The sequence below is a fragment of the Salvelinus alpinus genome, chromosome 9 (genome assembly GCF_045679555.1).
Source record: "Salvelinus alpinus chromosome 9, SLU_Salpinus.1, whole genome shotgun sequence".
NCBI classification, from domain to species: Eukaryota; Metazoa; Chordata; class Actinopteri; order Salmoniformes; family Salmonidae; genus Salvelinus; species Salvelinus alpinus.
In genome coordinates this window covers 4167469-4192331 of record NC_092094.1, presented here as the reverse complement: position 1 = coordinate 4192331, position 24863 = coordinate 4167469, and the positions used below count along the sequence as shown (strand labels likewise).

At 43.6% G+C, this 24863-nt stretch overlaps 1 protein-coding gene across 2 annotated transcripts in view; it reads right to left on the bottom strand.

Annotated features, from left to right (window-relative positions):
• The window catches only part of LOC139584172 (anoctamin-5-like), an 80616-nt gene that overhangs the window by 6604 nt on the left and 49149 nt on the right, over positions 1–24863 (bottom strand). For both annotated transcript variants that reach the window (XM_071415717.1, XM_071415718.1), the window contains 9 exons: positions 17194–17345; positions 15470–15544; positions 13778–14006; positions 11113–11288; positions 10735–10832; positions 10316–10446; positions 8579–8784; positions 8055–8251; positions 7709–7814 (listed from right to left, as the gene is read on the bottom strand). In XM_071415717.1, the coding sequence (XP_071271818.1) occupies positions 7709–7814; positions 8055–8251; positions 8579–8784; positions 10316–10446; positions 10735–10832; positions 11113–11288; positions 13778–14006; positions 15470–15544; positions 17194–17345 (1370 nt within the window). The remainder of the gene's footprint in view (positions 1–7708; positions 7815–8054; positions 8252–8578; positions 8785–10315; positions 10447–10734; positions 10833–11112; positions 11289–13777; positions 14007–15469; positions 15545–17193; positions 17346–24863) is intronic.

Here is a 24863-nt window from a genome sequence, read left to right as displayed (position 1 = left end):
TAGTAGCACACCTGTAATGAACTGTAGATTAAATATAGTATCACACCTGTACTGAACTGTAGATTAAATATAGTATCACACATGTAATGAACTGTAGATTAAATATAGTAGCACACCTGTAATGAACTGTAGATTAAATATAGTATCACACCTGTACTGAACTGTAGATTAAATATAGTATCACACCTGTAATGAACTGTAGATTAAATATAGTATCACACCTGTAATGAACTGTAGATTAAATATAGTATCACACCTGTACTGAACTGTAGATTAAATATAGTATCACACCTGTACTGAACTGTAGATTAAATATAGTAGCACACCTGTAATGAACTGTAGATTAAATATAGTATCACACCTGTACTGAACTGTAGATTAAATATAGTATCACACCTGTACTGAACTGTAGATTAAATATAGTATCACACCTGTAATGAACTGTAGATTAAATATAGTATCACACCTGTACTGAACTGTAGATTAAATATAGTATCACACCAGTACTGAACTGTAGATTAAATATAGTATCACACCTGTACTGAACTGTAGATTAAATATAGTAGCACACCTGTAATGAACTGTAGATTAAATATAGTATCACACCTGTAATGAACTGTAGATTAAATATAGTATCACACCTGTACTGAACTGTAGATTAAATATAGTATCACACCTGTACTGAACTGTAGATTAAATATAGTAGCACACCTGTAATGAACTGTAGATTAAATATAGTATCACACCTGTATTGAACTGTAGATTAAATATAGTATCACACCTGTACTGAACTGTAGATTAAATATAGTATCACACATGTAATGAACTGTAGATTAAATATAGTAGCACACCTGTAATGAACTGTAGATTAAATATAGTATCACACCTGTACTGAACTGTAGATTAAATATAGTATCACACCTGTACTGAACTGTAGATTAAATATAGTATCACACCTGTAATGAACTGTAGATTAAATATAGTATCACACCTGTACTGAACTGTAGATTAAATATAGTCTCACACCTGTACTGAACTGTAGATTAAATATAGTAGCACACCTGTAATGAACTGTAGATTAAATATAGTATCACACCTGTACTGAACTGTAGATTAAATATAGTATCACCCCTGTACTGAACTGTAGATTAAATATAGTATCACACCTGTACTGAACTGTAGATTAAATATAGTAGCACACCTGTAATGAACTGTAGATTAAATATAGTATCACACCTGTAATGAACTGTAGATTAAATAGAGTATCACACCTGTACTGAACTGTAGATTAAATATAGTATCACACCTGTAATGAACTGTAGATTAAATAGAGTATCACACCTGTAATGCACTGTAGATTAAATATAGTAGCACACCTGTAATGAACTGTAGATTAAATATAGTATCACACCTGTACTGAACTGTAGATTAAATATAGTATCACACCTGTACTGCACTGTAGATTAAATATAGTATCACACCTGTACTGCACTGTAGATTAAATATAGTATCACACCTGTACTGCACTGTAGATTAAATAGAGTATCACACCTGTACTGAACTGTAGATTAAATATAGTATCACACCTGTACTGAACTGTAGATTAAATATAGTATCACACCTGTACTGAACTGTGGATTAAATATAGTATCACACCTGTACTGAACTGTAGATTAAATATAGTATCACACCTGTACTGAACTGTAGATTAAATATAGTATCACACCTGTACTGAACTGTAGATTAAATATAGTATCACACCTGTACTGAACTGTGGATTAAATATAGTATCACACCTGTACTGAACTGTAGATTAAATATAGTATCACACCTGTACTGAACTGTAGATTAAATATAGTATCACACCTGTACTGAACTGTAGATTAAATATAGTAGCACACCTGTAATGAACTGTAGATTAAATATAGTATCACACCTGTAATGAACTGTAGATTAAATAGAGTATCACACCTGTACTGAACTGTAGATTAAATATAGTATCACACCTGTAATGAACTGTAGATTAAATAGAGTATCACACCTGTAATGCACTGTAGATTAAATATAGTAGCACACCTGTAATGAACTGTAGATTAAATATAGTATCACACCTGTACTGAACTGTAGATTAAATATAGTATCACACCTGTACTGCACTGTAGATTAAATATAGTATCACACCTGTACTGCACTGTAGATTAAATATAGTATCACACCTGTACTGCACTGTAGATTAAATATAGTATCACACCTGTACTGAACTGTGGATTAAATATAGTATCACACCTGTACTGAACTGTAGATTAAATATAGTATCACACCTGTAATGAACTGTAGATTAAATAGAGTATCACACCTGTACTGAACTGTAGATTAAATATAGTATCACACCTGTACTGAACTGTAGATTAAATATAGTATCACACCTGTACTGAACTGTGGATTAAATATAGTATCACACCTGTACTGAACTGTAGATTAAATATAGTATCACACCTGTACTGAACTGTAGATTAAATATAGTATCACACCTGTACTGAACTGTAGATTAAATATAGTATCACACCTGTACTGAACTGTGGATTAAATATAGTATCACACCTGTACTGAACTGTAGATTAAATATAGTATCACACCTGTACTGAACTGTAGATTAAATATAGTATCACACCTGTACTGAACTGTAGATTAAATATAGTATCACACCTGTACTGCACTGTAGATTAAATATAGTATCACACCTGTACTGCACTGTAGATTAAATATAGTATCACACCTGTACTGCACTGTAGATTAAATATAGTATCACACCTGTACTGAACTGTGGATTAAATATAGTATCACACCTGTACTGAACTGTGGATTAAATAGAGTATCACACCTGTACTGCACTGTAGATTAAATATAGTATCACACCTGTAATGAACTGTAGATTAAATATAGTATCACACCTGTACTGCACTGTAGATTAAATATAGTATCACACCTGTACTGCACTGTAGATTAAATATAGTATCACACCTGTAATGAACTGTAGATTAAATATAGTATCACACCTGTACTGAACTGTAGATTAAATATAGTATCACACCTGTACTGAACTGTAGATTAAATATAGTATCACACCTGTACTGAACTGTGGATTAAATATAGTATCACACCTGTACTGAACTGTAGATTAAATATAGTATCACACCTGTACTGAACTGTAGATTAAATATAGTATCACACCTGTACTGAACTGTAGATTAAATATAGTATCACACCTGTACTGAACTGTGGATTAAATATAGTATCACACCTGTACTGAACTGTAGATTAAATATAGTATCACACCTGTACTGAACTGTAGATTAAATATAGTATCACACCTGTACTGAACTGTAGATTAAATATAGTATCACACCTGTACTGCACTGTAGATTAAATATAGTATCACACCTGTACTGCACTGTAGATTAAATATAGTATCACACCTGTACTGCACTGTAGATTAAATATAGTATCACACCTGTACTGAACTGTGGATTAAATATAGTATCACACCTGTACTGAACTGTGGATTAAATAGAGTATCACACCTGTACTGCACTGTAGATTAAATATAGTATCACACCTGTAATGAACTGTAGATTAAATATAGTATCACACCTGTACTGCACTGTAGATTAAATATAGTATCACACCTGTAATGAACTGTAGATTAAATATAGTATCACACCTGTACTGCACTGTAGATTAAATATAGTATCACACCTGTAATGAACTGTAGATTAAATATAGTATCACACCTGTACTGAACTGTAGATTAAATATAGTATCACACCTGTACTGAACTGTAGATTAAATATAGTATCACACCTGTAATGAACTGTAGATTAAATATAGTATCACACCTGTAATGAACTGTAGATTAAATATAGTAGCACACCTGTAATGAACTGTAGATTAAATATAGTATCACACCTGTAATGAACTGTAGATTAAATATAGTATCACACCTGTATTGAACTGTAGATTAAATATAGTATCACACCTGTAATGAACTGTAGATTAAATATAGTATCACACCTGTACTGCACTGTAGATTAAATATAGTATCACACCTGTACTGCACTGTAGATTAAATATAGTATCACACCTGTAATGAACTGTAGATTAAATAGAGTATCACACCTGTACTGCACTGTAGATTAAATATAGTATCACACCTGTACCACTGTAGATTAAATATAGTATCACACCTGTAATGAACTGTAGATTAAATAGAGTATCACACCTGTACTGCACTGTAGATTAAATATAGTATCACACCTGTACTGCACTGTAGATTAAATATAGTATCACACCTATAATGAACTGTAGATTAAATAGAGTATCACACCTGTACTGCACTGTAGATTAAATATAGTAGCACACCTGTAATGAACTGTAGATTAAATAGAGTATCACACCTGTAATGAACTGTAGATTAAATATAGTATCACACCTGTACTGCACTGTAGATTAAATATAGTAGCACACCTGTAATGAACTGTAGATTAAATAGAGTATCACACCTGTAATGAACTGTAGATTAAATATAGTAGCACACCTGTAATGAACTGTAGATTAAATATAGTATCACACCTGTACTGAACTGTAGATTAAATATAGTATCACACATGTAATGAACTGTAGATTAAATATAGTAGCACACTTGTAATGAACTGTAGATTAAATATAGTATCACACCTGTACTGAACTGTAGATTAAATATAGTATCACACCTGTACTGAACTGTAGATTAAATATAGTATCACACCTGTAATGAACTGTAGATTAAATATAGTATCACACCTGTACTGAACTGTAGATTAAATATAGTATCACACCTGTACTGAACTGTAGATTAAATATAGTAGCACACCTGTAATGAACTGTAGATTAAATATAGTATCACACCTGTACTGAACTGTAGATTAAATATAGTATCACACCTGTACTGAACTGTAGATTAAATATAGTATCACACCTGTACTGAACTGTAGATTAAATATAGTAGCACACCTGTAATGAACTGTAGATTAAATATAGTATCACACCTGTAATGAACTGTAGATTAAATATAGTAGCACACCTGTAATGAACTGTAGATTAAATATAGTATCACACCTGTACTGAACTGTAGATTAAATATAGTATCACACCTGTACTGAACTGTAGATTAAATATAGTAGCACACCTGTAATGAACTGTAGATTAAATATAGTATCACACCTGTAATGAACTGTAGATTAAATATAGTAGCACACCTGTAATGAACTGTAGATTAAATATAGTATCACACCTGTAATGAACTGTAGATTAAATATAGTATCACACCTGTATTGAACTGTAGATTAAATATAGTATCACACCTGTAATGAACTGTAGATTAAATATAGTATCACACCTGTACTGCACTGTAGATTAAATATAGTATCACACCTGTACTGCACTGTAGATTAAATATAGTATCACACCTGTAATGAACTGTAGATTAAATAGAGTATCACACCTGTACTGCACTGTAGATTAAATATAGTATCACACCTGTACTGCACTGTAGATTAAATATAGTATCACACCTGTAATGAACTGTAGATTAAATAGAGTATCACACCTGTACTGCACTGTAGATTAAATATAGTATCACACCTGTACTGCACTGTAGATTAAATATAGTATCACACCTATAATGAACTGTAGATTAAATAGAGTATCACACCTGTACTGCACTGTAGATTAAATATAGTAGCACACCTGTAATGAACTGTAGATTAAATAGAGTATCACACCTGTAATGAACTGTAGATTAAATATAGTATCACACCTGTACTGCACTGTAGATTAAATATAGTAGCACACCTGTAATGAACTGTAGATTAAATAGAGTATCACACCTGTAATGAACTGTAGATTAAATATAGTAGCACACCTGTAATGAACTGTAGATTAAATATAGTATCACACCTGTACTGAACTGTAGATTAAATATAGTATCACACATGTAATGAACTGTAGATTAAATATAGTAGCACACCTGTAATGAACTGTAGATTAAATATAGTATCACACCTGTACTGAACTGTAGATTAAATATAGTATCACACCTGTAATGAACTGTAGATTAAATATAGTATCACACCTGTAATGAACTGTAGATTAAATAGATTTTACACCTGTAATGAACTGTAGATTAAATAGAGTATCACACCTGTAATGAACTGTAGATTAAATAGAGTATCACACCTGTAATGAACTGTAGATTAAATAGAGTATCACACCTGTAATGAACTGTAGATTAAATATAGTATCACACCTGTAATGAACTGTAGATTAAATATAGTATGACACCTGTACTGAACTGTAGATTAAATAGAGTATCACACCTGTAATGAACTGTAGATTAAATATAGTATGACACCTGTAATGAACTGTAGATTAAATAGAGTATCACACCTGTAATGAACTGTAGATTAAATATAGTATCACACCTGTACTGCACTGTAGATTAAATATAGTATCACACCTGTACTGCACTGTAGATTAAATAGAGTATCACACCTGTAATGAACTGTAGATTAAATAGAGTATCACACCTGTAATGAACTGTAGATTAAATATAGTATCACACCTGTACTTCACTGTAGATTAAATACAGTATCACACCTGTAATGAACTGTAGATTAAATAGAGTATCACACCTGTACTGAACTGTAGATTAAATATAGTATCACACCTGTAATGAACTGTAGATTAAATAGAGTATCACACCTGTAATGAACTGTAGATTAAATATAGTATGACACCTGTACTGGACTGTAGATTAAATAGAGGATCACACCTGTAATGAACTGTAGATTAAATATAGTATGACACCTGTAATGAACTGTAGATTAAATATAGTATCACACCTGTAATGAACTGTAGATTAAATATAGTATGACACCTGTACTGAACTGTAGATTAAATAGAGTATCACACCTGTAATGAACTGTAGATTAAATATAGTATCACAACTGTAATGAACTGTAGATTAAATATAGTATCACACCAGTACTGCACTGTAGATTAAATAGAGTATCACACCTGTAATGAACTGTAGATTAAATATAGTATGACACCTGTACTGAACTGTAGATTAAATAGAGTATCACACCTGTAATGAACTGTAGATTAAATATAGTATGACACCTGTAATGAACTGTAGATTAAATAGAGTATCACACCTGTAATGAACTGTAGATTAAATATAGTATCACACCTGTACTGCACTGTAGATTAAATATAGTATCACACCTGTACTGCACTGTAGATTAAATAGAGTATCACACCTGTAATGAACTGTAGATTAAATAGAGTATCACACCTGTAATGAACTGTAGATTAAATATAGTATCACACCTGTACTTCACTGTAGGTTAAAGCTGGCCATGATCGGGGATAGATGTCAATGCTGAAGGAATTGAAGTTTACCAATGAAGTGACTAACTACAGAAAAAAACCCAGAGACAAATCTGGTTGAAATGACTGGTGGTTCTATAGAAATAGAATGTGTAGATCGGGCATCCCTATTCAAGAGTTCACCAGCCAAATTCCCAGGGTTAGATGTTCCAAGTTCTTTTCTATAGGTTATATTTCTATGGCTGGTTGCAGTAGGGAAGCTAGAGGTGTCCGTTCCTACCTCCATGATAATGATGAAGGCCAGCTTGGCAGCCAGGATGTGCCAGAACTGCATGGTGTGAGAGTACTCCTTCTCATGGCCCGATGGGTAGCGGTAGTCACGGTACCTGTAGAACACAGGAAGTAGAAGAGGAGTGGTTACACACTCTGGGTAGCGGTAGTCATGTGACGGTAACTATACATGACAGACAGACAGACAGACAGACAGACAGACAGACAGACAGACAGACAGACAGACAGACAGACAGACAGACAGACAGACAGACAGACACACACACACACACACACACACACACACACACACACACACACACACACACACACACACACACACCCCCCCCCCCTACCTGCAGGTGGTGATGACAGAGCTGTTGAACCATTCAGGGCTCTCTCCGTCTTCAGGCCGGTTCTCCTCAGAGAACCCAGAGATGTTGAACACTGACAGGCTGTTGCTGATGTAGCCCTTCATAGACAGATCTTTGCTGTAGGCGTACATGTACACCAGCCGGGGAATCATGTCTGATGTGAAGGCTACGATGAATGCCTGTGGGGGGGAGGGTTGAGAAAACAGGGAAATTATTTGTTTATAGATGGACATAGGAGTTGTGACCATGGGAGTTGGGAAGACAGCACCAACAGATCTGGGACCAAGCTAGAACTCCTTGATTAAGTGCAAACTTCCAGTAACTTTACCAGAATTCCCAGGTTTACAATTCCAGGAATAAGAAGGAAATCCCTAACACTCCTCTCCTCTCCTCTCCTCTCCTCTCCTCTCCTCTCCTCTCCTCTCCTCTCCTCTCCTCTCCTCTCCTCTCCTCTCCTCCCATCCCGTCTCCTCTCCTCGTCTCCCCTCTCCAACAGCCATACTCACGTTGGTGACGACCGACAGGACGGCCACCCCGTTCAGTATTTCCTGCCAGGCACCGATGCTGTGGGCCTTAGATGCTACGGGCCGCCGGAACTGGGTGGTGAACTTCCAGGCGTCCACTCGAACTTCTATAATGTTGTTCAACAGCGCCAGCAGAGGGGCCAGAGGGAAGGAGGCCACGAACAGAGTGATGAAACCAAACTGGATCACTGTGGAGGAGAGGAGAGGGGTGGAGAGGGGACAGGAAAGTGGAGAGGGGTGGTGAGGGATGGAGAGGAGAAGGGGATAGGAAAGTGGAGAGGAGAGGGGACGGGAAAGTGGAGAGAAGAAGGGACAGGAAAGTGGAGAGGGGTGGTGAGGGATGGAGAGGAGAAGGGATAGGAAAGTGGAGAGGAGAGGGGAGGGGATGGGAAAATGAAGAGGAGAGGGGTGGTGAGGGATGAAGAGGTGGAGAGGAGAGGGGACGGGAAAGTGGAGAGAAGAAGAGAGAGATTATGATGGTAAATTAGATGGAAACAGCGCCCTCTGCAGGAGAGCAGGAAGTAATGCAATGGGTATGTATATGAACGTCTTTGTGGACAGACTACGTAACATAAATGGGTATCGAGCATCTGACCAAATTAAGATGTTATTTCTGGGTTAACAGAGAGATTATATTTCTATAGAGAGTTTGATTCGTTCTCAATTTGTCATCGCATCTTCTATCCTCACCTCTTTTCTTAAAACACATTGGAAGGAAAAGATCTGTGGTTCCTCCCTTCAGACCTCTTCAAATATGTTTTCAGAAGGAGGCGAGAAGAGAGAGAGAGAGAGAGAGAGAGAGAGAGAGGTGGAGAGAGAGAGAGGTGGAGAGAGAGAGAGAGAGGTGGAGAGAGAGAGAGAGGAGTGGAGAGAGAGAGAGAGGCGGAGAGAGAGAGAGAGGAGTGGAGAGAGTAGAGAGAGAGAGAGAGGCAGAGAGAGAGAGAGAGAGAGAGAGAGAGCAGAGAGAGAGAGAGAGAGAGAGAGAGGCAGAGAGAGAGAGAGAGAGAGACAGAGAGAGAGAGAGAGAGAGAGAGAGAGAGAGAGAGAGAGAGAGAGAGAGAGAGAGAGAGAGGTGGAGAGAGAGAGAGAGGAGTGAGAGAGAGAGAGAGAGAGGCGGAGAGAGAGAGAGAGGAGTGGAGAGAGTAGAGAGAGAGAGAGAGGCAGAAAGAGAGAGGCAGAGAGAGAGAGAGAGAGAGAGGCAGAGAGAGAGAGAGAGAGAGAGAGAGAGAGAGAGAGAGAGAGAGAGAGAGAGAGAGAGAGAGAGAGAGAGAGAGAGAGAGAGAGAGAGAGAGAGAGAGAGAGAGAGAGAGAGAGAGAGAGAGAGAGAGAGAGAGAGAGAGAGAGAGAGAGAGAGAGAGAGAGAGAGAGAGAGAGAGAGAGAGAGAGAGAGAGAGAGAGAGAGAGAGAGAGAGAGAGAGAGAGAGAGAGAGAGAGAGAGAGAGAGAGAGAGAGAGAGAGAGAGAGAGAGAGAGAGAGAGAGAGAGAGAGCAGAGAGAGAGAGAGAGAGAGAGAGAGAGAGAGCAGAGAGAGAGAGAGAGAGAGAGAGAGAGAGAGAGAGAGAGAGAGAGAGAGAGAGAGCAGAGAGAGAGAGAGAGAGAGAGAGAGAGAGAAAGAGAAAGAGACAGAGAGAAAGAGAAAGAGACAGAGAGAAAGAGAGAGAGAGAGAGAGAGAGAGAGTGTCTATGTATTGGTCTGCGTGTCCCTGGCTGAAGAACTCACCCATCTCCAGGTACTCATAGAAGAGTCCCAGATGTCCAAAGTTCTGCAGGTCGTGGTCCTGTTCCCAGCGGCTGTAGCGGCTCTCTGGGTGGCTGCGGGCTTTACGGCTCCCCCACCGGTTCATTACCCACCTGGAGGTACAGTTCCCACACAAAGGGGTCAGAGGTTATGCACTTCACATTTGTGACTAAATTGTCGAGAAAGTTCAAATGCCTTCGGCCGGAATCCAAAGTTAAAAATCATGCGAAATTCAAGTTTTAACACAAATCTTTCATTGACATCAATGCTATGATTTAAGCTAAAGTCAGAGGTAAGTTATTTTCATTCATTTAAGTCATTTTTTAAATTAGGATTTTGGCCCCAAGAGAACACGTTTCCTGACCTTAGGTATAGTGACAATGTCAGAATGAACAACTTACGGGACCAGAGCCTCCTGGACGTTACCCCACACCTGTTTTCCAGACATCACTATGACCAGCTGGGTGGTCAGCTCAATCAGACAGCCACCTGGGTCACACTGGACAGAGAAACACAAGGCGAGGTCAAATATAAGTTTTCATCTTATTAACGTCGTTTTAGTAAATGAGACATTTATTTTCTTCTGGTTATAACCAGGATATCTGATAACATCCAAAATAGGAAGTATGTTTTTTTAATTTTTTAAATGCCGTTTTAATCTCGTCATTACTGGTTGTAACCGAGAGCAGTTTGTTTTCGTCTGGTTACAGGACATCAGCCCTTCTGGTCTGTGATGAAATTGTGATGTCAGTAGGGAAGTAGCCTGGTAGGCCTTCTACCTCCTCGTTCCTCAGCTTGCTCCAGCCGAACATGTAGATGTAGTCTCCGGGATGGCCCACGAACTTCCCCTTGAAGAAGGCCACGTAGAAACAGGAAGAGTAGTAGTTGACGAACTGGAACAGAAACATCTTGACCGTGAGCTTGTTCTCGTACTCCAGGTGCGTCTTGGGAATCTCTGAGGGGGGAGAAAAAGCAACAGTCACAACGAGGAGAGTCTACAATAAGGAAATGATTACTTAGCTATGTTTTGTAATAGGCATTGATTCATTTCAGAAAATGCTGCAAAGACTTTTTATTTTTACCACGTCATGATGTCACGGTTTAGGTTGCAAACTGGTTGTAAAAAAAATGACATTTTGTTATTGTCTCTTTAGCAACTGGAAATAAGTCTTGATCTAGTTATAATCTGACCAAAACAATCCCCCTGTTATCTGTCTCTCTATCTTACCCATGTCAGTGATCCAGCTGGCCACTCTCTAGCTTGCCCATGTCAGTGATCCAGCTGGCCCACTCTCTATCTTACCCATGTCAGTGATCCTGATGGCCCACTCTCTATCTTACCCATGTCAGTGATCCAGCTGGCCACTCTCTATCTTACCCATGTCAGTGATCCAGCTGGCCACTCTCTATCTTACCCATGTCAGTGATCCAGCTGGCCACTCTCTATCTTACCCATGTCAGTGATCCAGCTGGCCACTCTCTATCTTACCCATGTCAGTGATCCAGCTGGCCACTCTCTATCTTACCCATGTCAGTGATCCAGCTGGCCACTCTCTATCTTACCCATGTCAGTGATCCAGCTGGCCACTCTCTATCTTACCCATGTTCCTGTTCCCAAGAAAGCTAAGGTAACTGAGCTAAACGACTACCGCCCCGTAGCACTCACTTCCGTCATCATGAAGTGCTTTGAGAGACTAGTCAAGGACCATATCACCTCCACCCTACCGGACACCCTAGACCCACTCCAATTTGCTTACCGACCCAATAGGTCCACAGACGACGCAATTGCAACCACACTGCACACTGCCCTAACCCATCTGGACAAGAGGAATACCCATGTGAGAATGCTGTTCATCGATTACAGCTCAGCATTTAACACCATAGTACCCTCCAAACTCGTCATCAAGCTCGAGACCCTGGGTCTCGACCCCGCCCTGTGCAACTGGGTCCTGGACTTCCTGACGGGCCGCCCCCAGGTGGTGAGGGTAGGTAACAACATCTCCACCCCGCTGATCCTCAACACTGGGGCCCCACAAGGGTGCGTTCTGAGCCCTCTCCTGTACTCCCTGTTCACCCACGACTGCGTGGCCATGCACGCCTCCAACTCAATCATCAAGTTTGCGGATGACACTACAGTGGTAGGCTTGATTACCAACAACGACGAGCCGGCCTACAGGGAGGAGGTGAGGGCCCTCGGAGTGTGGTGTCAGGAAAATAACCTCACACTCAACGTCAACAAAACAAAGGAGATGATTGTGGACTTCAGGAAACAGCAGAGGGAGCACCCCCCTATCCACATCGACGGGTCAGTAGTGGAGAAGGTGGAAAGTTTTAAGTTCCTCGGTGTACACATCACGGACAAACTGAATTGGTCCACCCACACAGACAGCGTTGTGAAGAAGGCGCAGCAGCGCCTCTTCAACCTCAGGAGGCTGAAGAAATTCGGCTTGTCACCAAAAGCACTCACAAACTTCTACAGATGCACAATCGAGAGCATCCTGTCGGGCTGTATCACCGCCTGGTACGGCAACTGCTCCGCCCACAACCGTAAGGCTCTCCAGAGGGTAGTGAGGTCTGCAGAACGCATCACCGGGGGCAAACTACCTGCCCTCCAGGACACCTACACCACCCGATGTCACAGGAAGGCCATAAAGATCATCAAGGACAACAACCACCCAAGCCACTGCCTGTTCACCCCGCTATCATCCAGAAGGCGAGGTCAGTACAGGTGCATCAAAGCAGGGACCGAGAGACTGAAAAACAGCTTCTATCTCAAGGCCATCAGACTGTTAAACAGCCACCACTAACATTTAGCGGCCGCTGCCAACATACTGACTCAACTCCAGCCACTTTAAAAATGGGAATTGATGGAAATTATGTAAAAATGTACCACTAGCCACTTTAAACAATGCCACTTAATATAATGTTTACATACCCTACATTACCCATCTCATATGTATATACTGTACTCTATATCATCTACTGCATCTTGCCATCTTTATGTAATACATGTACCACTAGCCACTTTAAACTATGCCACTTTATGTTTACATACCCTACAGTACTCATCTCATATGTATATACCGTACTCTATACCATCTACTGCATCTTGCCATGCCGTTCTGTACCATCACTCATTCATATATCTTTATGTACATATTCTTTATCCCTTTACACTTGTGTGTATAAGGTAGTAGTTGTGGAATTGTTAGGTTAGATTACTTGTTGTTATTACTGCATTGTCGGAACTAGAGGCACAAGCATTTCGCTACACTCGCATTAACATCTGCTAACCATGTGTATGTGACTAATAAAATTTGATTTGATTTGATTTGATGTCAGTGATCCAGCTGGCCACTCTCTATCTTACCCATGTCAGTGATCCAGATGGCCACTCTCTATCTTACCCATGTCAGTGATCCAGCTGGCCACTCTCTATCTTACCCATGTCAGTGATCCAGATGGCCACTCTCTCATACATCAGATTGAGGATCATGATGATGACGAAGTTGATGCAGGAAGCGGTGACAGAGGTGGCGAGCTGAGGGGTGATGAGGGAGCCCACCATGTGGATGTTGTTGGTGGGGCTGTCCTTCATGATGCTAGCAAACGCTGCGTACACCGCCAGACGGTACGCTATCACCCCGATGATACACGCTATGATCAGGGAGATCTGAGGGAGAGGAGGGGTGGAGAGAGGAGAAAGAGGGAGGAAAGAGGAGACAGGAGAAGGGAGGAGAGAGGAGACAGGAGAAAGAGGGAGGAAAGAGGAGAGAGGAGACAGGAGAAGGGAGGAGAGAGTAGAAAGAGAGAGGAGACAGGAGAAGGGAGGAGAGAGGAGACAGGAGAAAGAGGGAGGAAAGAGGAGAGAGGAGACAGGAGAAGGGAGGAGAGAGTAGAAAGAGCGAGGAGACAGGAGAAGGGAGGAGAGAGGAGACAGGAGAAGGGAGGAGAGAGGAGACAGGAGAAAGAGGGAGGAAAGAGGAGAGAGGAGACAGGAGAAGGGAGGAGAGAGTAGAAAGAGAGAGGAGACAGGAGAAGGGAGGAGAGAGGAGACAGGAGAAGGGAGGAGAGAGGAGACAGGAGAAAGAGGGAGGAAAGAGGAGAGAGGAGACAGGAGAAGGGAGGAGAGAATAGAAAGAGAGAGGAGACAGGAGAAGGGAGGAGAGAGGAGACAGGAGAAGGGAGGAGAGAGGAGACAGGAGAAAGAGGGAGGAGAGGAGGAAAGAGGAGAGAGGAGGGGTGGTGAGAGGACAGGAATCTGTCAAGGTTGTGGTCACTTCCGTTTCAATGCAGTCAAATCAGGAAGTCAACTGATATTTATTGACTGAATTGAATTGGAACTGACCCCAACCCTGACTGTATATACAAATACAACAAAAATACTAATAAATGACAAATACATATGTTCACACTGACAAATCACCACCAACAACACACTTCAAAACACAAAAGTATGGTGCACACTGATTAAAAATCTAATCTGGACTATGACATTTTTTGCAACACAGATTTGGATCCATATAATATTGGAAAAGTACCGTCTCAATACTATTTCCAAACATGTTCTAGAATGTTCTGATAAAATCACAATGGGAAAGAATTGGGAAGATTTTGTTGATGATGCTGAGGAGGATAAAGAGAGATGCTAGATTATATAGAAATTATAATAGTGAAGATGAGGAGAGGAAGAGATGAAGACAGGAGAGGGAGAGAAGGAGGAGGGAGGAGAGGAGACAGGAGAAGGCAGGAGACAGGAGAAGGGAGAGGGAGGAGGGAGGAAAAGGGAGAGGGAGGAGACAGGAGAATGGAGGAGACAGGAGAAGGGAGGAGAAGGGAGAATAGAGGAGCTGGAGAAGTAAGAGGGAGGAGAAGTGAGAGGCAGGAGGGAGGAGACAGGAGAAGGAGGAGACAGGAGAATGGAGGAGAGAGGAACGGGAGAAGGAGGATGGAATAGACAGGAGAAGGGAGAGGGAGAGGGAAGAGCGAGGAGACAGGAGAGGGAGGAGAGAGGAGACAAGAGAAGGGAGGAAAGAGACAGGAGAAGGGAGGATAGAGGAGACAGGAGAAAGGAGAAGGAGGAGGGAGAATAAAGGAGTTCAGATACAGAGTAGACGATCATGAATAAATGCTCACCCAGAATATGACGGTGGCTCCAGACAGGAATGTACGAGCACACTGAGATGTTACGGGTAAGTATGGCTCCATCTCCTACAACACCGTAACCAAGCAAAACAGGGTACAACAACATGCACAGTCAGTCAAGCATGGTTACAGCTGTTAGTCTCCAGACCATCAGGGGGCAGTACCAACCAACACATAGCAGCTTGTTGTCATCATCTCATACTACTGACATGGGCCCAGACCAGTCCACGGACAACTGCAGCAGTTTCCTGGTGAAGCCATTAGCCTGGGCCCAGACCAGTCCACGGACCACTGCAGCAGTTTCCTGGTGAAGCCATTAGCCTGGGCCCAGACCAGTCCACGGACCACTGCAGCAGTTTCCTGGTGAAGCCATTAGCCTGGGCCCAGACCAGTCCACGGACCACTGCAGCAGTTTCCTGGGGAAGCCATTAGCCCGGGCCCAGACCAGTCCACAGACCACTGCAGCAGTTTCCCGGTGAAGTCATTAGCCTGGGCCTAGACCAGTCCACGGACCACTGCAGCAGTTTCCTGGTGAAGCCATTAGCCTGGGCCCAGACCAGTCCACGGACCACTGCAGCAGTTTCCTGGTGAAGCCATTAGCCTGGGCCCAGACCAGTCCACGGACCACTGCAGCAGTTTCCTGGTGAAGCCATTAGCCTGGGCCCAGACCAGTCCACGGACCACTGCAGCAGTTTCCTGGTGAAGCCATTAGCCTGAGCCCAGATCAGTCCACGGACCACTGCAGCAGTTTCCTGGTGAAGCCATTAGCCTGGGCCCAGACCAGTCCACGGACCACTGCAGCAGTTTCCTGGTGAAGCCATTAGCCTGAGCCCAGATCAGTTTATGCTCATAGTCAACATCTATGGTTCTGGTCATTGTTGGTACCATGACTATAGCAATTGGCTATACAGCAGAAAAGCTGATCTGGGACCAGACTCTATAAAACATAACCACTAAGGTTGTGTTTCTGTTTTAGCATATTGTTAATTCATTACAGAAAAAGTTCCATGATGCACCAGGTAAAATGCTGCAGTCAGCATCAAATATCTTCCATCCAGACATGAGCAATCAACACAAGCCAGGCCCTGCCAAATCCCCCCACATCACTTCAAACTGGCATTCCTCTGCCCTCTGTGCCAGTCTTACCCACAGCACCACGGTGGCCCAACACAGGAGCATTTTGCCCACTTGTTCAGCTGCTGTCCTGTCAAGGACCAACTCCATCTCCTACAGTACAGTTACAGACAGGTGGGGTGAGGATGTGGAGGGTCAGGGCCCAGGAACAGACCCCTCTCATTAGGAATGATATCAGTTTCTAGATCCAGACGTAAAGGATCAGCTGTGGAATACTTCAAAACCAGGCTGGGCGCCGGTAGGTGGATGGCACTTCAATCAACCATATCAATATCATATAGTACGCCATGATGAATGTTGCGTTTTTAAACTATGTAAACTGGGCTACAATTTACTATGGACATTTATAACTGAACATTATTATCATGGAACATCATGTCGCTGGCCACAACCTTGCAAAAAAAAAATCTGCAAAGACACACTTTAATTTTCTAAGCAGTGTTATGTATATATAAACCTAGAAGGCAACACATATGTGATGCGGTTGAGTCGTTGGCTGGTACACTTGTACTCTGGCCCTAATCCTAACCATAATAACCCCTAACTCGGTGTTATAATGCAGGTACGAGACGGAAACAAACCTGTGTGACGCGGTTAAGTCTGCGGCTGGTACACTTGGTCTCGTACTCCGGTCGCAGCTGGAGCTGTTGCTGCTCTTCCTCGAAGTCCACCAGGTCCCACTCATACTCCAGACGGGCCTGCCGACGCTTCCAGAACTCCAGGAACAGAGTCACTGCAGGAGGACAATGGAGAGTTAGGGGAGGTAGGAACAGAGTCACTACAGGAGGAAAATGGAGAGTTAGGGGAGGTAGGAACAGAGTCACTACAGGAGGACAATGGAGAGTTAGGGGAGGTAGGAACAGAGTCACTACAGGATGACAATGGAGAGTTAGGGAAGGTAGGAACAGAGTCACTACAGGAGGACAATGGAGAGTTAGGGAAGGTAGGAACAGAGTCACTACAGGAGGACAATGGAGAGTTAGGGGAGGTAGGAACAGAGTCACTACAGGAGGACAATGGAGAGTTAGGGAAGGTAGGAACAGAGTCACTACAGGAGGACAATGGAGAGTTAGGGGAGGTAGGAACAGAGTCACTACAGGAGGACAATGGAGAGTTAGGGAAGGTAGGAACAGAGTCACTACAGGAGGACAATGGAGAGTTAGGGGAGGTAGGAACAGAGTCACTACAGGAGGAAAATGGAGAGTTAGGGGAGGTAGGAACAGAGTCACTACAGGAGGACAATGGAGAGTTAGGGGAGGTAGGAACAGAGTCACTACAGGAGGACAATGGAGAGTTAGGGAAGGTAGGAACAGAGTCACTACAGGAGGAAAATGGAGAGTTAGGGAAGGTAGGAACAGAGTCACTACAGGAGGACAATGGAGAGTTAGTGAAGGTAGGAACAGAGTCACTACAGAAGGACAATGGAGAGTTAGTGAAGGTAGGAACAGAGTCACTACAGGAGGACAATGGAGAGTTGGGGAAGGTAGGAACAGAGTCACTACAGGAGGACAATGGAGAGTTGGGGAAGGTAGGAACAGAGTCACTACAGGAGGAAAATGGAGAGTTAGTGAAGGTAGGAACAGAGTCACTACAGAAGGACAATGGAGAGTTAGTGAAGGTAGGAACAGAGTCACTACAGGAGGACAATGGAGAGTTGGGGAAGGTAGGAACAGAGTCACTACAGGAGGAAAATGGAGAGTTAGTGAAGGTAGGAACAGAGTCACTACAGAAGGACAATGGAGAGTTAGTGAAGGTAGGAACAGAGTCACTACAGGAGGACAATAGAGAGTTAGGGAAGGTAGGAACAGAGTCACTACAGGAGGACAATGGAGAGTTAGTGAAGGTAGGAACAGAGTCACTACAGGAGGACAATGGAGAGTTAGGGAAGGTAGGAACAGAGTCACTACAGGAGGACAATGGAGAGTTAGTGAAGGTAGGAACAGAGTCACTACAGGAGGACAATGGAGAGTTAGTGAAGGTAGGAACAGAGTCACTACAGGAGGACAATGGAGAGTTAGGGAAGGTAGGAACAGAGTCACTACAGGAGGACAATGGAGAGTTAGGGGAGGTAGGAACAGAGTCACTACAGGAGGACAATGGAGAGTTAGGGAAGGTAGGAACAGAGTCACTACAGGAGGACAATGGAGAGTTAGGGAAGGTAGGAACAGAGTCACTACAGGAGGACAATGGAGAGTTAGGGGAGGTAGGAACAGAGTCACTACAGGAGGACAATGGAGAGTTAGGGAAGGTAGGAACAGAGTCACTACAGGAGGACAATGGAGAGTTAGGGGAGGTAGGAACAGAGTCACTACAGGAGGACAATGGAGAGTTAGGGAAGGTAGGAACAGAGTCACTACAGGAGGACAATGGAGAGTTAGGGGAGGTAGGAACAGAGTCACTACAGGAGGACAATGGAGAGTTAGGGGAGGTAGGAACAGAGTCACTACAGGAGGACAATGGAGAGTTAGGGGAGGTAGGAACAGAGTCACTACAGGAGGACAATGGAGAGTTAGGGAAGGTAGGAACAGAGTCACTACAGGAGGAAAATGGAGAGTTAGGGAAGGTAGGAACAGAGTCACTACAGGAGGACAATGGAGAGTTAGTGAAGGTAGGAACAGAGTCACTACAGAAGGACAATGGAGAGTTAGTGAAGGTAGGAACAGAGTCACTACAGGAGGACAATGGAGAGTTGGGGAAGGTAGGAACAGAGTCACTACAGGAGGACAATGGAGAGTTGGGGAAGGTAGGAACAGAGTCACTACAGGAGGAAAATGGAGAGTTAGTGAAGGTAGGAACAGAGTCACTACAGAAGGACAATGGAGAGTTAGTGAAGGTAGGAACAGAGTCACTACAGGAGGACAATGGAGAGTTGGGGAAGGTAGGAACAGAGTCACTACAGGAGGAAAATGGAGAGTTAGTGAAGGTAGGAACAGAGTCACTACAGGAGGACAATAGAGAGTTAGGGAAGGTAGGAACAGAGTCACTACAGGAGGACAATGGAGAGTTAGTGAAGGTAGGAACAGAGTCACTACAGGAGGACAATGGAGAGTTAGGGAAGGTAGGAACAGAGTCACTACAGGAGGACCCTGGAGAGTTAGGGAAGGTAGGAACAGAGTCACTACAGGAGGACAATGGAGAGTTAGTGAAGGTAGGAACAGAGTCACTACAGGAGGACAATGGAGAGTTAGGGAAGGTAGGAACAGAGTCACTACAGGAGGACAATGGAGAGTTAGGGAAGGTAGGATCAGAGTCACTACAGGAGGACAATGGAGAGTTAGGGAAGGTAGGAACAGAGTCACTACAGGAGGACAATGGAGAGTTAGGGAAGGTAGGAACAGAGTCACTGCAGGAGGACAATGGAGAGTTAGGGAAGGTAGGAACAGAGTCACTACAGGAGGACAATGGAGAGTTAGTGAAGGTAGGAACAGAGTCACTACAGGAGGACAATGGAGAGTTAGGGAAGGTAGGAACAGAGTCACTACAGGAGGAAAATGGAGAGTTAGTGAAGGTAGGAACAGAGTCACTACAGGAGGACAATGGAGAGTTAGTGAAGGTAGGAACAGAGTCACTACAGGAGGACAATGGAGAGTTAGGGAAGGTAGGAACAGAGTCACTACAGGAGGACAATGGAGAGTTAGGGAAGGTAGGATCAGAGTCACTACAGGAGGACAATGGAGAGTTAGGGAAGGTAGGAACAGAGTCACTACAGGAGGACAATGGAGAGTTAGGGAAGGTAGGAACAGAGTCACTGCAGGAGGACAATGGAGAGTTAGGGAAGGTAGGAACAGAGTCACTACAGGAGGACAATGGAGAGTTAGGGAAGGTAGGAACAGAGTCACTACAGGAGGACAATGGAGAGTTAGTGAAGGTAGGAACATAGTCACTACAGGAGGACAATGGAGAGTTAGGGAAGGTAGGAACAGAGTCACTACAGGAGGACAATGGAGAGTTAGGGAAGGTAGGAACAGAGTCACTGCAGGAGGACAATGGAGAGTTAGGGAAGGTAGGAACAGAGTCACTACAGGAGGACAATGGAGAGTTAGGGAAGGTAGGAACAGAGTCACTACAGGAGGACAATGGAGAGTTAGTGAAGGTAGGAACATAGTCACTACAGGAGGACAATGGAGAGTTAGGGAAGGTAGGATCAGAGTCACTACAGGAGGACAATGGAGAGTTAGTGAAGGTAGGAACAGAGTCACTACAGGAGGACAATGGAGAGTTAGTAAAGGTAGGAACAGAGTCACTACAGGAGGACAATGGAGAGTTAGGGAAGGTAGGAACAGAGTCACTACAGGAGGACAATGGAGAGTTAGGGAAGGTAGGAACAGAGTCACTGCAGGAGGACAATGGAGAGTTAGGGAAGGTAGGAACAGAGTCACTACAGGAGGACAATGGAGAGTTGGGGAAGGTAGGAACAGAGTCACTGCAGGAGGACAATGGAGAGTTAGGGAAGGTAGGAACAGAGTCACTACAGGAGGACAATGGAGAGTTGGGGAAGGTAGGAACAGAGTCACTGCAGGAGGACAATGGAGAGTTAGTGAAGGTAGGAACAGAGTCACTACAGGAGGACAATGGAGAGTTAGGGAAGGTAGGAACAGAGTCACTACAGGAGGACAATGGAGAGTTAGTGAAGGTAGGAACAGAGTCACTACAGGAGGACAATGGAGAGTTAGGGAAGGTAGGAACAGAGTCACTGCAGGAGGACAATGGAGAGTTAGTGAAGGTAGGAACAGAGTCACTGCAGGAGGACAATGGAGAGTTAGGGAAGGTAGGAACAGAGTCACTACAGGAGGACAATGGAGAGTTAGGGAAGGTAGGAACAGAGTCACTACAGGAGGACAATGGAGAGTTAGGGAAGGTAGGAACAGAGTCACTACAGGAGGACAATGGAGAGTTAGGGAAGGTAGGATCAGAGTCACTACAGGAGGAAAATGGAGAGTTAGTGAAGGTAGGAACAGAGTCACTACAGGAGGACAATGGAGAGTTAGGGAAGGTAGGAACAGAGTCACTGCAGGAGGACAATGGAGAGTTAGTGAAGGTAGGAACAGAGTCACTGCAGGAGGAAAATGGAGAGTTAGTGAAGGTAGGAACAGAGTCACTACAGGAGGACAATGGAGAGTTAGGGAAGGTAGGAACAGAGTCACTACAGGAGGACAATTGAGAGTTAGGGAAGGTAGGATCAGAGTCACTACAGGAGGACAATGGAGAGTTAGGGAAGGTAGGAACAGAGTCACTACAGGAGGACAATGGAGAGTTAGGGAAGGTAGGAACAGAGTCACTGCAGGAGGACAATGGAGAGTTAGGGAAGGTAGGAACAGAGTCACTACAGGAGGACAATGGAGAGTTAGGGAAGGTAGGAACAGAGTCACTACAGGAGGACAATGGAGAGTTAGTGAAGGTAGGAACATAGTCACTACAGGAGGACAATGGAGAGTTAGTGAAGGTAGGAACAGAGTCACTACAGGAGGACAATGGAGAGTTAGGGAAGGTAGGAACAGAGTCACTACAGGAGGACAATGGAGAGTTAGGGAAGGTAGGATCAGAGTCACTACAGGAGGACAATGGAGAGTTAGGGAAGGTAGGAACAGAGTCACTACAGGAGGACAATGGAGAGTTAGGGAAGGTAGGAACAGAGTCACTGCAGGAGGACAATGGAGAGTTAGGGAAGGTAGGAACAGAGTCACTACAGGAGGACAATGGAGAGTTAGGGAAGGTAGGAACAGAGTCACTACAGGAGGACAATGGAGAGTTAGTGAAGGTAGGAACATAGTCACTACAGGAGGACAATGGAGAGTTAGGGAAGGTAGGAACAGAGTCACTACAGGAGGACAATGGAGAGTTAGGGAAGGTAGGAACAGAGTCACTGCAGGAGGACAATGGAGAGTTAGGGAAGGTAGGAACAGAGTCACTACAGGAGGACAATGGAGAGTTAGGGAAGGTAGGAACAGAGTCACTACAGGAGGACAATGGAGAGTTAGTGAAGGTAGGAACAGAGTCACTACAGGAGGACAATGGAGAGTTAGGGAAGGTAGGAACAGAGTCACTACAGGAGGACAATGGAGAGTTAGTGAAGGTAGGAACAGAGTCACTACAGGAGGACAATGGAGAGTTAGTGAAGGTAGGAACAGAGTCACTACAGGAGGACAATGGAGAGTTAGGGAAGGTAGGAACAGAGTCACTACAGGAGGACAATGGAGAGTTAGGGAAGGTAGGAACAGAGTCACTACAGGAGGACAATGGAGAGTTAGGGAAGGTAGGAACAGAGTCACTACAGGAGGACAATGGAGAGTTAGGGAAGGTAGGAACAGAGTCACTGCAGGAGGACAATGGAGAGTTAGGGAAGGTAGGAACAGAGTCACTACAGGAGGACAATGGAGAGTTGGGGAAGGTAGGAACAGAGTCACTGCAGGAGGACAATGGAGAGTTAGTGAAGGTAGGAACAGAGTCACTACAGGAGGACAATGGAGAGTTAGGGAAGGTAGGAACAGAGTCACTACAGGAGGACAATGGAGAGTTAGTGAAGGTAGGAACAGAGTCACTACAGGAGGACAATGGAGAGTTAGGGAAGGTAGGAACAGAGTCACTGCAGGAGGACAATGGAGAGTTAGTGAAGGTAGGAACAGAGTCACTGCAGGAGGACGATGGAGAGTTAGTGAAGGTAGGAACAGAGTCACTACAGGAGGACAATGGAGAGTTAGGGAAGGTAGGAACAGAGTCACTACAGGAGGACAATGGAGAGTTAGGGAAGGTAGGAACAGAGTCACTACAGGAGGACAATGGAGAGTTAGGGAAGGTAGGATCAGAGTCACTACAGGAGGAAAATGGAGAGTTAGTGAAGGTAGGAACAGAGTCACTACAGGAGGACAATGGAGAGTTAGGGAAGGTAGGAACAGAGTCACTGCAGGAGGACAATGGAGAGTTAGTGAAGGTAGGAACAGAGTCACTGCAGGAGGAAAATGGAGAGTTAGTGAAGGTAGGAACAGAGTCACTACAGGAGGACAATGGAGAGTTAGGGAAGGTAGGAACAGAGTCACTACAGGAGGACAATTGAGAGTTAGGGAAGGTAGGATCAGAGTCACTACAGGAGGACAATGGAGAGTTAGGGAAGGTAGGAACAGAGTCACTACAGGAGGACAATGGAGAGTTAGGGAAGGTAGGAACAGAGTCACTGCAGGAGGACAATGGAGAGTTAGGGAAGGTAGGAACAGAGTCACTACAGGAGGACAATTGAGAGTTAGGGAAGGTAGGAACAGAGTCACTACAGGAGGACAATGGAGAGTTAGTGAAGGTAGGAACATAGTCACTACAGGAGGACAATGGAGAGTTAGGGAAGGTAGGATCAGAGTCACTACAGGAGGACAATGGAGAGTTGGGGAAGGTAGGAACAGAGTCACTACAGGAGGAAAATGGAGAGTTAGTGAAGGTAGGAACAGAGTCACTACAGGAGGACAATGGAGAGTTAGTGAAGGTAGGAACAGAGTCACTACAGAAGGACAATGGAGAGTTAGTGAAGGTAGGAACAGAGTCACTACAGGAGGACAATAGAGAGTTAGGGAAGGTAGGAACAGAGTCACTACAGGAGGACAATGGAGAGTTAGTGAAGGTAGGAACAGAGTCACTGCAGGAGGACAATGGAGAGTTAGGGAAGGTAGGAACAGAGTCACTACAGGAGGACAATGGAGAGTTAGTGAAGGTAGGAACAGAGTCACTACAGGAGGACAATGGAGAGTTAGTGAAGGTAGGAACAGAGTCACTACAGGAGGACAATGGAGAGTTAGGGAAGGTAGGAACAGAGTCACTACAGGAGGACAATGGAGAGTTAGGGAAGGTAGGATCAGAGTCACTACAGGAGGACAATGGAGAGTTAGGGAAGGTAGGAACAGAGTCACTACAGGAGGACAATGGAGAGTTAGGGAAGGTAGGAACAGAGTCACTGCAGGAGGACAATGGAGAGTTAGGGAAGGTAGGAACAGAGTCACTACAGGAGGACAATGGAGAGTTAGTGAAGGTAGGAACAGAGTCACTACAGGAGGACAATGGAGAGTTAGGGAAGGTAGGAACAGAGTCACTACAGGAGGAAAATGGAGAGTTAGTGAAGGTAGGAACAGAGTCACTACAGGAGGACAATGGAGAGTTAGTGAAGGTAGGAACAGAGTCACTACAGGAGGACAATGGAGAGTTAGGGAAGGTAGGAACAGAGTCACTACAGGAGGACAATGGAGAGTTAGGGAAGGTAGGATCAGAGTCACTA